General features: G+C 47.5%; 1 protein-coding gene across 5 annotated transcripts; it reads left to right on the top strand.

The window, feature by feature from the left end:
- The first annotated feature begins 459 nt into the window (after window positions 1–459).
- On the top strand, window positions 460–11,303 carry BABAM1 (BRISC and BRCA1 A complex member 1). Of its 5 annotated transcripts, none has more exons than XM_043978780.1 (10): window positions 486–592; window positions 1,394–1,440; window positions 1,938–2,232; window positions 3,702–3,760; window positions 4,513–4,633; window positions 5,409–5,487; window positions 6,024–6,048; window positions 6,228–6,357; window positions 7,775–7,861; window positions 10,966–11,303. In XM_043978780.1, exons 3-10 carry the CDS (start codon window positions 1,993–1,995, stop codon window positions 11,164–11,166), a joined length of 942 nt encoding a protein of 313 aa, XP_043834715.1. In that variant the 5' UTR covers window positions 486–592; window positions 1,394–1,440; window positions 1,938–1,992; the 3' UTR covers window positions 11,167–11,303. The 5 variants fall into 5 exon arrangements, with proteins under 5 accessions (XP_043834712.1, XP_043834715.1, XP_043834711.1 ...); XM_043978776.1 differs by having other exon boundaries at window positions 1,938–2,268; XM_043978778.1 differs by lacking the exon at window positions 486–592 and adding an exon at window positions 610–844 and having other exon boundaries at window positions 1,938–2,268.
- Window positions 11,304–12,451: the final 1,148 nt, after the last annotated feature.

The raw sequence follows: 12,451 nt of genomic DNA, 5'->3' as shown, positions 1-12,451 counted from the left end.
GCATACTATTTTCACTTTTGTTGTTGCTTTTTTGTTATCGTTCTTGTTTATTCTTTCTTGCATTTTTCCCCTTTTGTTCTGATTAATGTGGAAATATGTTTAATGTGATAGTAATGTATAAACTATATCAAATTGCTTGCTGGTCTCGGAAGGGGGGGAGAAAAACTTGACACTCAAAACATATTTTTACATTGAGAAAAATTAAAAATAAAAAAAGGAATATTTCATTGGGATAACATAATTGTTTACAAAACATTCTCTCAATCCCCTTGACAAGCTTCTTTCTACCCTCTGGCAGATATCCAAGCAGTGCAGGAAGGCTGGGAGAGAGAAATTAACGCAGGCCCCGCCCTCAGCCTTTAGGCCCCGCCCCCATAACGGTCGGTTAGCCTGTCTTTAGAGGATGCTAGGCCACGCCCCCTAAGATCCCGCCTCCTTTCCATCCTCTTTCGCTGCCGCTCCGTCTTCCGGAAACTCCGACGACTCCCAGCAGGCTCTTCGGCGGCCCTACTTCCGGGGGCGGGGAGAAGATGGCGGCCTCCAGGCGGAGCTGCCGCTGTTGAAGTGACAGACGGGAAAGAGACTCTGGACGGTGAGAGCCGAGGCGGGGTCAGCTTAGGACAGGCTGCGGCGGAGTTCCCGAGCCCCGGCCTGCGGCCAGCGCCTTAGGAGGGAAACAAGAGTGGGAGGAATGGCGGGCCCTGCCCGCTGGCGGGGAGGGGTGTCCGGGGCCGCACCTCTCGGGATCTCAGCATCTTCTTCTGGGAAAGGATGGAGCCGGACCAGATAACGTCCGAGGCCTCTCCTACATTCGATGTGCTACTGGCTTGTGTCGCCGTTCCAGGTGCCCGGCCTATCATCTACCGCCTCCGTGTTTTTGCATAGGCGGGACTGGAGTGCCTGGAGAGCTTCCCTCCCAGCTTCTGTCTCTTGGAATCCCTAGTTCTTTTCTAGGATCAACTGGGAACTCCCTTTCCTGATCCCCCGGGCTTAGTGCCTGCCCCGGAAATTGCCTTGTGTTTGTTTCCTGTGTATTTTGTATTTATTTACCCGGGCATGTATTTTCTGCTGATAGAATGTCGGCTGCTTGAGGGAAGGGTTTGCTTCGGTTTGGGGGGTTTGTATCCCCAGTGACTAGCACTGGTTCTGGAAGACAACAGGTGTTGTTTCACATTGGAGACCCTTGAGAACGTAGATGCTAAGATCCCTCTCAGTATATTCTATATTCATTATTCTAAAGTTTCTTCCAGCTCCAACATTCTGTGATCTTTGTTTTAAAATTGCTCCCAGCTCTGACATCCTGGGTTCTAAGGGCTCCCCTTCCTTTGACATTCTGTGTTCTAAGGCCTCTCCTAATTCTGATATTAAGCCTATACTTTTTTCCCCATTTCAGAGCACCCACAGATTGAATTCCACTTGTTCTTGCTTCTCTTAGGCCAGGTAATTTTTGTTCAGCACGTACTATTGGAAAAAAGCTACAGTCCCGGGGTATATAGCAATAATAACTTGCATCACGGTGGCCCCTCATGGCATGGTTTATTAGTACTTTATGTTATCTCTGCCATTCCTCATGAAACAAAGTTAGAATTAGTATAGCTATTTTTAAAAGAAGAAAAATGAGGCCAGAGGGTACAAAGGGAACATTTTCAGACTGACAGGAGGACCCCAGCTGGCATTAAATTTTTGTAGAGGGAATAACATCTCAGTGCTAATAAGGACCAATTTGCCCTTGGCTATATAGGTGGTAGAATTGGACCAAGGTCTCTGGTTCCTACTTAAGTGCTCTTTCCACTCTGCCCCACTGACTCTTATTTACATGTCTGATAACGAGTTGGCTGACTCTGGCCCTGTGAAATAGATGAGTGCCCTTGTCCCTTCGACTTGTCTTTCTATAGACTCTTCCCAACTGTTTTCCTCTTTCCCTGATACTGTTTCAGAGGGTTGGCCTGACTTCTGAGCTGAGTTTCCAGTTTGAGCTTGAGGTCCCCAACCATGGAGCCAGCAGAATCGGGAAGTACTGCAGATGAAGAGGAGGATCGTGTGATTGAGCAGAGACCTCGGACCCGATCCAACCCAGAGGGAGCTGAAGACCGAGCCCTGAGTGCCCAAGCAAGCGTGGGGAATCGGAGTGAAGGGGAGGGTGAGGCAGCCAGTGCTGACGACAGTCCACAGAACCCACCCAGCAACAATGGCAAGCCCTGGCAGGTGCCGCCACAGACTCCAGAATTTCAGGTTCGGACTCCCAGGGTCAATTGCCCGGAGAAGGTGGTATGTATCAGCTTCTGACTTGCAGAAATTGGGGGACTTTTGTCTTAGCACTAATTTCGGTAGCATGAGCCCTCAGTGCAGAGCTGTCAGTTGTACAGATAATATAATTCTCACTTTGCAGCCTGGTGCTGCCCTATGGGAAGCTGCTTTTATAGCAGCCTGAAGCCAGTTGGCCAAGAACTGAAAATTAGTTCTTTTTGTTCCCTTTTCCCCAGCCAGAATTGGGAAGAACCTGGGTTCTCGTTTTGACTTTACAAGAATACCCTTCCCTGGGGCTCCAGTGTCCTTACCTATAAAATGAAGAGGTTGGACTAAATGATTTTTTGAATTACTTTTTTTTTCAATTAATTAAAAGAAAACCCCTGTTCAAAACACATATTGTGAAACATAGCAATTCTCACATTGATCATTAAAAAAACTGTCAGTCTGCATTCTGAGTCCATTACCTCTCTTACAGGAGGTAGATGGCATGTTTTATCTCATGTGTCCTCTGGAATTGTGGCTGGTCATTGAATCTATCAGAATTCCTGAGTCTTTCAAAGTTGTTTGTCTTTGCAGTATTTGTATATTCTCTCTTTACTGTGCATCAGTTCATACAAGTTTTCCTAAGTTTTTCTGAAGTCAATGATCATAAAAGTCTCTTCCAACTCTAATGGCCTAGAATTCTGGTACATTGTGGCTGGTTAGATCAGAGCTGGGTTGCTTAGGATTTCTTGATAGAACTGGAAATTCCTGCCATTATAAATGGAATTGTTGCCCACTGTGCCCACTCCACAGTTAGACTGGATTATATTATTATTATTAGCTCACCTTTATTGCACTTTACAGTTTACAAAGTACTGTGCACCTCTGTTGATCCTTACCACAGTCTTTTGGGGGTGGGGTGGGGCAGTGAGGGTTAAGTGACTTTCCCAGGGTCACACAGCTAGTAAGTGTCAAGTGTCTGAAGATGGATTTGAATTCAGGTCCTCCTGAGTCCAGGGCTAGTGCTTTATCCACTGCACCACCTAGCTACCCCCTTACTACAGTCTTTTGAGGTAGGATTGTTTGGTTCCATTTTACAAATGGGAAACTGAGGCTCAGAGACTAAATGTGTTTTATCCAGGGTCACACATTTAGTAAATAATAGAGTCTTAAAATCTTACAAAGAGTCTTATATAGGTTTTTACTAAGTCCTTATTGGTTGACTTAAGCCATAACCAAGATTGTTGTGTCTCAGGTGAGTCCCATTCTTGGGGTGACTTTTTTTTTATTAGAAAAGAAGTCCTAATAGTAGGGCTGGTACCGTTGACCTGGGGTGACGCTATTCCTTTGGAGTTTGCCTGAGGTTCAGAGGGCTGAATGATTTGCTGGGGATAGGCCGGGGCAGGGAGGAGGGTTGAAGTGGGTGTAAACTGTTCTTCATTCCCCGTCTTTCCTTGTCTTTAACACAGATCATATGCCTGGACCTGTCAGAGGAAATGTCTTTGCCAAAACTGGAGTCATTTAATGGGTGAGGGGTTTTTTTCTCCCCTAGTTTATAAGCCCATTTGGACTCTCTGATCCTGCATCCCTTTCACCTTTGGACCCTTTGGTGAGGACAGATGGGAAGGTTAGAGTAACAAAGTTGACATTGGTCCTGTGATGCTTTAGCAGAGAGCAGAGTGTACCCGTGTAGTGGGGAAATCACTTTGGCAGCACATGAAGCACAAGTCAGAGGGGAAAAGAGACTAGATGACCAATTAGGAAGCCATTAGACTAATCCAGGCCAGAGGCAAACTAGGCTGAGAGCAATAGCAATGAGAAGGAGAGTGGAATCAATGTGATTTGGCAACTGGTTGGACAAGAAATGTGGAGGGCAAAGCCATTTGTGGCCAGCTCAGCTCTTTGGGTCGGCAGATCAGTTGTGATCTTACTCAGAGGGAAAGGGGGAAAGTCCAGTCAGAGGTCTGGGGGCAGAAGTGCAGAGCATGGAAAGGGGTGAAATGATCCTGCCACCCACTGTTGCATGGGTGGAGGATGTCTTAGCCTGATTCTCCTATGGCCCGGCATCCCATGGAATATAACACTGACTGCTAATGATAATAAGGAGTCCCTTGTGACTTAGCCCAGACAAGTGACAGCTTCATGGAGCCTCCATTCCCAAGATACATCTTAAGCCTTGGGGGTGCCTATCCCTGGAGAAACCATAGTGGTTCTCCATACCTGAAGGGTGCTTTGGCACTGCCCAGAGCCCACTGAGTGTCCTCTGTCATCCCTGAACAGCTCAAAAACCAATGCCCTGAATGTGTCCCAGAAGATGATCGAGATGTTTGTTCGGACAAAACACAAGATTGACAAGTGCCACGAGTTTGCCCTGGTAGTGGTAAATGACGACACCACTTGGGTAAGTGAGAATGGGAGGAGGCAATCCCTCTTCTTCTGTTTCTTTTCCATTTCCCCCTGATTTCCAGCTTACAGCAAGGACCTTTTCCTCACCTTGAGTGAATCATAGATGGTCAAAGCTGGGTGGACCTGATCTTAGAACACAGAACATAGGATGTCATAGATGAAGTGCCTTCTAATCCTAGAGCTGGAAAGGACTTTAAAACATGGAATGTGGAGCTAGTTGGAACTTTAAAACATAGGGAGTCAGAGCCGGGAGAAAGTTTAAAATAGAGTATGTCCGAGCTGGGAGTGGGACCTTAGGATTGGCTAACATGTCTGCCCCAGTTAATTCTGCAAATTAATGTGGTTCAGAGAGGGGACGTGCTAGTAGGTGGAAGAGTTGAACCAATGTCTCCTGATTGCCAGTCTGATAGTCTTTCTGTTATACAACTTTGTCTTTCTGTGATAGTGTATAAGTTTGACCCAAGTTCATGAGAAACCACAGGCCACAGAGGTGTGGCATTGGATGAGAACTGCCAGTTACATTGAAGCTTCCTCGTTACTGAGCCCTGTAAAACCCCTCCCCTTTTGCCTTACCTCAGATCCTCAGAAAAGTTGGATTAGCCTAAGAGGGCCCCTAGGGACGGGGACGTCTCTAGGACCAACTAAGCTGACACATAGAAAAAATAGTACCTGCAGCCAAAGAGCTGTCTACCTGTCCAATGGTTATCTGGGAGGTGGGACCCACAGACCACAAAAGACAAACAGGTGAGCAGCCTTGCTTTTGTTTGTAGCTCTCAGGCTTGACTTCTGACCCCAGGGAGCTGTGCAGCTGCCTCTACGACCTCGAAACGGCTACCTGCATGGCCTTCAGTATCCTTCTGAAAGAGACAAAGGGGAGGCTGGGGCGGGGGTGGTCACATGCAGAGAGGAGGGGGCTCAGTTGCCCTGCTGAAGCATTGCTCAGTACTGATGGCATTACCTCCAAAGTTATCAGGGAAGAAAGTCTCTCCTGGGACATAGCCAGTGTTGCCCACTTCCCAGCCTCCTCTGTTCTTACCCCACATTCTGCCCTGCCCAATTTCTCCTTCTCTTTCCAGCCTGTGCTTTTCTCCTCTGGTGTTCCTGTGGTGATCTGATTGCCCCAGAGTAATTTTCAAAAGGCTCTAGGTTATCACTGGCCCACCTGCCTTTTCCTATGGTGGGCCTGCACTCCTGTTTACTAACTAGAATAGAAAGGGAGGGCTTCCCAGGCTTTGAGGGGCAGATTGAAATGAGACCTTGGGAGATATGAGGGTAACAGGATACCCAGAAGTTGTGGAGGCCTTGAAGAAGGAACCCCACATTTCCAGAGATGGAGATCTGGTCATTACTGGCATTTTCACTGGTCCTTATCTCTCCAATACCAGACTTGGACAGCCTGTTCAACCTTATGTAAGTTGCTGCTGTTGTCATTTGCTGACACAAAGATTAGATTGGCATTTTAGGCGGCAGAGTACCATGTTAGCTGGATGTGTTTGGAGGGGCATAGCATGACGTTGATGAAGGATTAGCTGACAGGAAATCAGAGGTGCTCTGAAATGTCACATGCCCCTTTCTTTCCGCTGGTCTAGACAGCAGAAGATTGAGCTTCCAGTCACAGAGAATGTGCAGACCATCCCACCCCCCTACGTAGTACGGACCATCTTGGTGTACAGTCGCCCTGCCTGCCAGGCCCAGTTTGCCATGATGGAGCCCATAAAGGTAGGTGATGAGAAGGGTAGGATGTCTGGAGAAGAACTGCCCTTCCAAAGCTGAGGACCGGACAGTGTGGGAGTAGGGTTCTAGAGTGGGTTTTTTGGTCTGCTGCCATGATCGTCCCACTCCCCTGCTCAAAACCTGTCAATGGCTCTCCAGTCTCTACCAATGAAAGACCAGACTCCTCCTCTTGGCATTCGAGACCCTTGTCAGTCAAGTCCCACCGTACCTTTCTAGCCTGATCTCACACTTCTTCCATTCCTATACCTTCTACTCTGGCCAGAATGGACTGCTGACTGGCTCCAAGCTTATCCTGGACTCTTCTTCCTCTCTACCTTTTTTTGGTACTATTCCTATACATGGAATGACCTTCCCCTATTGCTTCCTGTTGATAATCTACCTCCCCCCCCCCCCCAAGACTCATTACAGATACCACCCCCTCTTGAATTATAATCTGGTCTTGAATGAGAGGTGACTCCTCCCTAACCCATCTCATAGCACCTCGTCTTGCCAGGCAGTTACCATATTCTACTTTGTATTTTTTCTGCATACATTTCATATGCTCTTGTTGGGTTGTGAGATCTTTGAGGGCAAAGACCCAGCCTCATTTATCCTGTCCTATCCCCTCTTCTCCCTTCCTCCATGGTACCTGGCACAGTGAGTGCAGTGTACATAGTTACTTAGTAAAGATTTGTCAGAAAAGGAATGAGTGGACAGATGTGCCAGGCTGGAAGACATGGGCACACCATGGCCATCTCCATTCAGATTCCTATCAGGAAAAAAAAGATTAAAAAAAGGGCAGCTAGATGGCACAGTGGATAAAACACTGGCCCTGGATTCAGAAGGACCTGAGTTCAAATCTGGCCTCATACACTTGACACTAGACACTTACTAGCTGTGTGACCCTGGGCAAATCACTTAACCCTCATTGCCCCACAAAAAACCAAAACCAAACCAAAAACCAAACAAACAAACAGATTCCTATCAGGAAGAACTTCCTAACTCTGTGTTGTTGCACATGGACAATGGACTATTGTGGAATCCATTTTCCTTGATGGGGGAGAAAACATTCTTTGTCAGGAGAAGATTTAGGATTCAGATCTGTGTGGAAGTCACAGAGTTGATGCAGTATTTTTTTACCACCCTAAAGTTTTGGTCACACATTTAGGGTCTGTGAAATACTTTATCCACAATATCAATCTGCTCCTCACAGCAGCCCTGTCATTCATGGGCAGGACCATAGGTATTATCCCCATTTTACGGATGAAGGAACTAAAGCTTGAGATCCTGCAGGGACACAGCTAATGGTCAGAAGTGGGATTTAAACTCAGGCTTCTCCTGACTCCCAGGAGAATACCAGCCCCTTTCTAGCAGAGCACACGACCTTTCTGAGAAAGAGTTTGATGTTTTTCTTTCCCCGCAGAAAATGCTTCAGTGTCCATATTTCTTCTTTGATGTGGTGTATATCCACAACGGTACTGAGGAAAAAGAAGAGGAGACCAGCTGGAAGGTGAGTTGAGAGATGAGGGCAAAGCTGCCAAACTATAGCATAGCAAGCGTGGCTTCATGTCCTGGAAGAAGACTAACATTTTATGGAAGGGGGAGTATCTGAGCCTATAGAAGGGGAAGTGATGCGCTCTGAGAGCCAGCGGGAGGTCCTCCAGGACAGACCTCAGCTCTGATCAGACACAGTCACAAGTTGGTAGGTCAGGGGTATGTATCCCAAAGACATCCTACAGTAGATTTTGGAAAAGCATCCAACCAAGTATCTCAGGCCTAAAGTGGAAAGATACAGGCTCAATGATAGCCTAGATGAATTTGATGCTGGTTGAATGAGTGGATGCCAAGTGGTCATTAATTACTGCAGCATCACCCAGGAGTGGGGCCTCTAGTGCTGGAGTGCCTGAATCTGTCTCTGACTCTTTGCAGTTCAGCATTCTTATGAAAGCATCAGATTTACAGAGGACAAAAAAGCTGAGGTGAAGTGGCTAACATATCATTCTACAAAAGGATCTTAACTGGCTAGAATAATGGGCATAATCTAGTAAAAGAAAATATTTTAGGAATAAATGTGAGGTCCTACATTCGAGTTTTAAAAATCACCAGCACAAATTCAAAATAGGGAGAAGTCTCTAGACAGGTGTTTGAGTGAAAAAGATGAGATGTTATTGATCTGGGGGTTTTAGTGGATCTCAGGCTCAGTATGAGTCAGCAGTGTGATATGACAACCAGAGCAGTCGACGTGATCTGTAGCTGCAATAGTAGAGCCATTGTGCCCGGGATGACGGAGGGTGTTGATGGTCCCACTGACCTTTGGCATCTGGAGTATCTTGTTGAGTTCTCTCCAAGAAGGACATTGACAAGCTAGAACGTTTGGAGAAAGATGCTTGGGGTTGTACAGTCTGAAGAGCCGAAGGAAACTCAAGGGGACAAAATGGACCAGTTGGGAGGACATGATCACTGTCTGTAGGCATCCAGAGACACATAGTATAAGAGAGGGTTTGGATTTGTGCTTAGCCCAAGAAGGCAGCCCTAGGAACAATGGGTGAAAGCTGAAGGAGGTGAATTTTGACTCAGTGTTGGAGTCGACAAAATATTTTTGTAACTAGAGCTCTCCCATAATAGAATGAGGTGCTTCAGGAGGTGGTAGGTTCCTGATCCCTAGAGAGAGGCCTTCCAGACAGACTGGCCGACCGCTCGTCCAGAATATTGTGATTCCCATTCCAGACGACTACTCCTGAGTCCTTTCCAACTTCGAGTTTCTTTAATTCTGTGAGACTAGAATAACATCTCAAGTCTGTGCCATTTTACACTTTCCCTGGCATTTTCCTTATAACATGTCTCTCAAGAGGTAGTATAGTTATTTTCTCTTCATCTTCACAGATGTTGAGACTGAGTCCCTGAGAAGTTAAGTGATTCTCTTAGAGCCAGGAATCTAACCCAGGGTTTCTGACTCTGAATCCTCTGCCCTTGCCATGACAGGTATGACAGCTACTTTGTTAGCTAGGAATTCACTACATGTTTAACCCTTCTTTCCCCAGGGCCTAGGTCATCACTTCTTGAGTGCCAGGGGGGCCTGTTCCTGAGAAGGCAGATCTAAAGGGGGAGAATGTATTCAGGAGAGTTTCCTAAAGCTTGAACCAAGATTAATATTTGAAATAAATACATATCCCCTGGCACATTAGCAGAAGGAGGTGACCTGGCCCAGTGATGGAAGGCAGTCCCACTGCTGCAAAAGCCATGTGGATGCCACCGGATACCATCCACCAGATACCGTCCCTTTGGCAAACCCCCGATTGTTCACACTAGCATTGGGACTTTCAGAGGCATTAGGAATACAAGGACAACAAGGGACTTGCATTCTGAGCTCTCCTTCTCTTTTGCCACTTTGTGAAGGAGAAGTCCTAGAAAGGAGGCTAGGGTTGGTGTGGAGGCGAGATGTAAATGTGCTTACACCGTGTGGTTATGGGGGGATATGCTCAGACACTAACTCACTATTTGACTGTGGACAAGTCCCCAATTCTAAGCATTTTTGAGATGGATAGATAGAGAGAGAGAGAGAGACAAGAGTGTATGTGTATGGGGGCAGGGGCATGGGGCAAGAGAAGAGGGAAGAACAAGGTATACTCACCATCTGACTGCTGGCAAGTCATTCCTCCACCTCCAGGCCTTCGGTTCCCCTTTTGTAAAGTGTGTTTGGGGGGAAGGTGCACTATATGAACTCAAAAATCCCTTCTGGCCCTAACAGGTATGAGGTTTAGGACTAGGGGTCTTTGGGATTTTTGGCTGAGGAGTGTAGAACCTCACCCGCCCCAAGTCTTTCCCAGTAACTCACTGATACGTCATAGCCTCAACAACAACCTCCATGATTAAATTATACATTTGACCTTAGACTATAAAACATAGAATATCAGAACTAATGAGGGGGGGGTCTTAGAAAACACAATGTCAAAACTGGAGGGGGGGGACTTATAAAACGTTAGTCCTGGGAGGGTAGGACAAGAATAATAACGGCCATTTTTACAGTCTGAGGCTTGAGAGAAGTCATCACTTATCCAGTGTTACATGTCTTATAAGGACAGGGATAGGACGAAGATAACTTCTGACTCCCAAGTCCAGGCTGCTTCTGAAAAGTTGAGGACATGCCCTGTCTGACACATATAGGCTGTGTGACCCTGGGCAGGTTATTGCCAGGGCCCTCAGGCCATACTTTGAGACCTCCTCACTAGGAGCTCCAGACAACAATGAAATCACAGGTTTGGCCCCCACCCCCTTCCCAAAGGACAGGCCAGCTGTTGTCTGAATTTGTCGAAGGCAGCAAACAGCCTCCTGCCCCTAGTCTTCCCCGCCCTGCCCCCCCCCAACCTCCACAAGAATATGGCTGTTTGAGGGTGTTTACTGAGTTTGGAGAGTCCTTTCCACGTGTTCCTGCCCTATGGAGAGGTGGCCATTTTGGAATGTGGGGAAGACCAGAGCTAGGGGTTCTTTGCCCTTCCCTGAGCCAGGGGATTTCTCTTTTGAATGCCTATGCATAGGACCTCACCTTTTTGTGTGCCTGTGGATGCGTGTGTGCCCATATCTGATGGTCTTTGGCCCCTTCTCGCCCTCACCCAGGACACATACGCCCTCTTTGGAGGCTTGGATTCCAAAGGCACCAGCTACAAGTATGAGGTTTCACTGTCAGGGCCAGCTGTGGAGCTGCACAACTGCATGGCCAAACTGCTGGCCCACCCTTTGCAGAGACCTTTCCAGACACATGCCTCCTACAGCCTCCTGGAGGAAGAAGAGCCTGCTGAAATGGAAGCCACCGTTTAAGGCCTGCCTCAAGCCTCCAGGCTCTTCCTTCCCCTCCTTTCCCTGGGATGACCCCTTCTTCCATAGGCCCTGGGAAAGGGTCCTTAAGAACAGTGGCTGTGGCCCCATTGGAGATGGTGGCTCTTGGGTGAGACTCAATCAATGACTGATGTGGGTACATGGGCCTGTCCCACCACAAAGCTAAATGCAGCTTGTGGGCCCCATGATGCCCAATCTTGACTATGTATTAAACTATCAGTATCATGTTCTGCATCTGGGTAGGTGGTTGTCTTTTGTCCCTCCGCTGGATCCTGGCATCATGACCAGAATGAGGGCGATATTGCTGCCCTTTACCCTGGCCAGATCACATTTCAAGTACATTGTTCAGTTCTGGGTGAAACTTTACTTTGTGTCAAACACAAAACCCACAGTCCCTACTCAAGGGGTATGTGTTCAAGTGGGCCACATTTTAGGAGAAATGGTGTTGAATGAGCCTGATTTGAAGAGGGAAACTATCCAGGATGGGGGGGGGGAGGAGGGATGGTAAGATTGGAATCCGTGCCGTGAGGATGGTTTGAAGGAACAAAGGATATGTAGCCTGGAGAAGAACAGACTTAGAAGGGACGTGATGTCTCTTTTCATGGGTGTGAAGGGCTGTGAAGTGGAAGGAGGGACCAGACTTGCTTTGGCCCTAGAGGGCAGCAATGGGCAGAATTTCAGGAGGTAGATTTGGCAGCGTGCCGGTGCACCAAGCCTTGCCAAAAGTACTAGCCATCAGATAGAACGGGAACTAAAGACTATCTGTGGTGTTCTCTACCTCTGAGATTGAGGCTCGGGTGGGGAGAGGAAAGGGGTGCTGGGGATATTAGCAGGAAACTGCATTTCTTCCCCCACCCCAGCCCTTGCTACTTCAGGCCTGGTCATGAGACCAGTTGACTGCCTTGGGCTCACAGCACGGAGCAATGGAAAGACCACTCACTGGTTCTGGAGTGAGAGGAGCTGGGTTCAAGTTCCATCTCTGTGGTCTTGGCCTCCCTTCTAGTTCCATATCTGTGGCCTAAAGCTGAGGCCCAAGTAGACTATCTGTTAAGGACTTGGGCTTATAGTGTTGTGGGAACATTTCCCTATCAAATTTTCTCCATGGGGGGCAGCTAGGTGGCTCAGTGGATAGAGCACTAGCCCTGGATTCAGGAGGACATGAATTCAAATCCGGTCTCAGACACTTGACACTTACTAGCTGTGTGACCCTGGGCAAGTCATTGCCCTGCAAAAAAAAATTCTCCCTGGAACTCCATCATTTAATGAA

Source organism: Dromiciops gliroides, chromosome 1 (assembly GCF_019393635.1).
Source record: "Dromiciops gliroides isolate mDroGli1 chromosome 1, mDroGli1.pri, whole genome shotgun sequence".
NCBI classification, from domain to species: domain Eukaryota; kingdom Metazoa; phylum Chordata; class Mammalia; order Microbiotheria; family Microbiotheriidae; genus Dromiciops; species Dromiciops gliroides.
The sequence above is the reverse complement of the archived record's forward strand: the minus strand, read 5'-3'. Positions and strand labels throughout refer to the sequence as shown.

Coding starts and splice junctions, on each gene's coding strand:
- BABAM1 (XM_043978777.1), top strand. CDS start 1,993: ATGGAGCCAGCAGAATCGGGAAGTACTGCAGATGAAGAGGAGGATCGT. Junction 6,049..6,227: donor GACAGCCTGTTCAACCTTAT/GTAAGTTGCTGC, acceptor CCGCTGGTCTAG/ACAGCAGAAGATTGAGCTTC. Junction 6,358..7,774: donor CCATGATGGAGCCCATAAAG/GTAGGTGATGAG, acceptor CTTTCCCCGCAG/AAAATGCTTCAGTGTCCATA.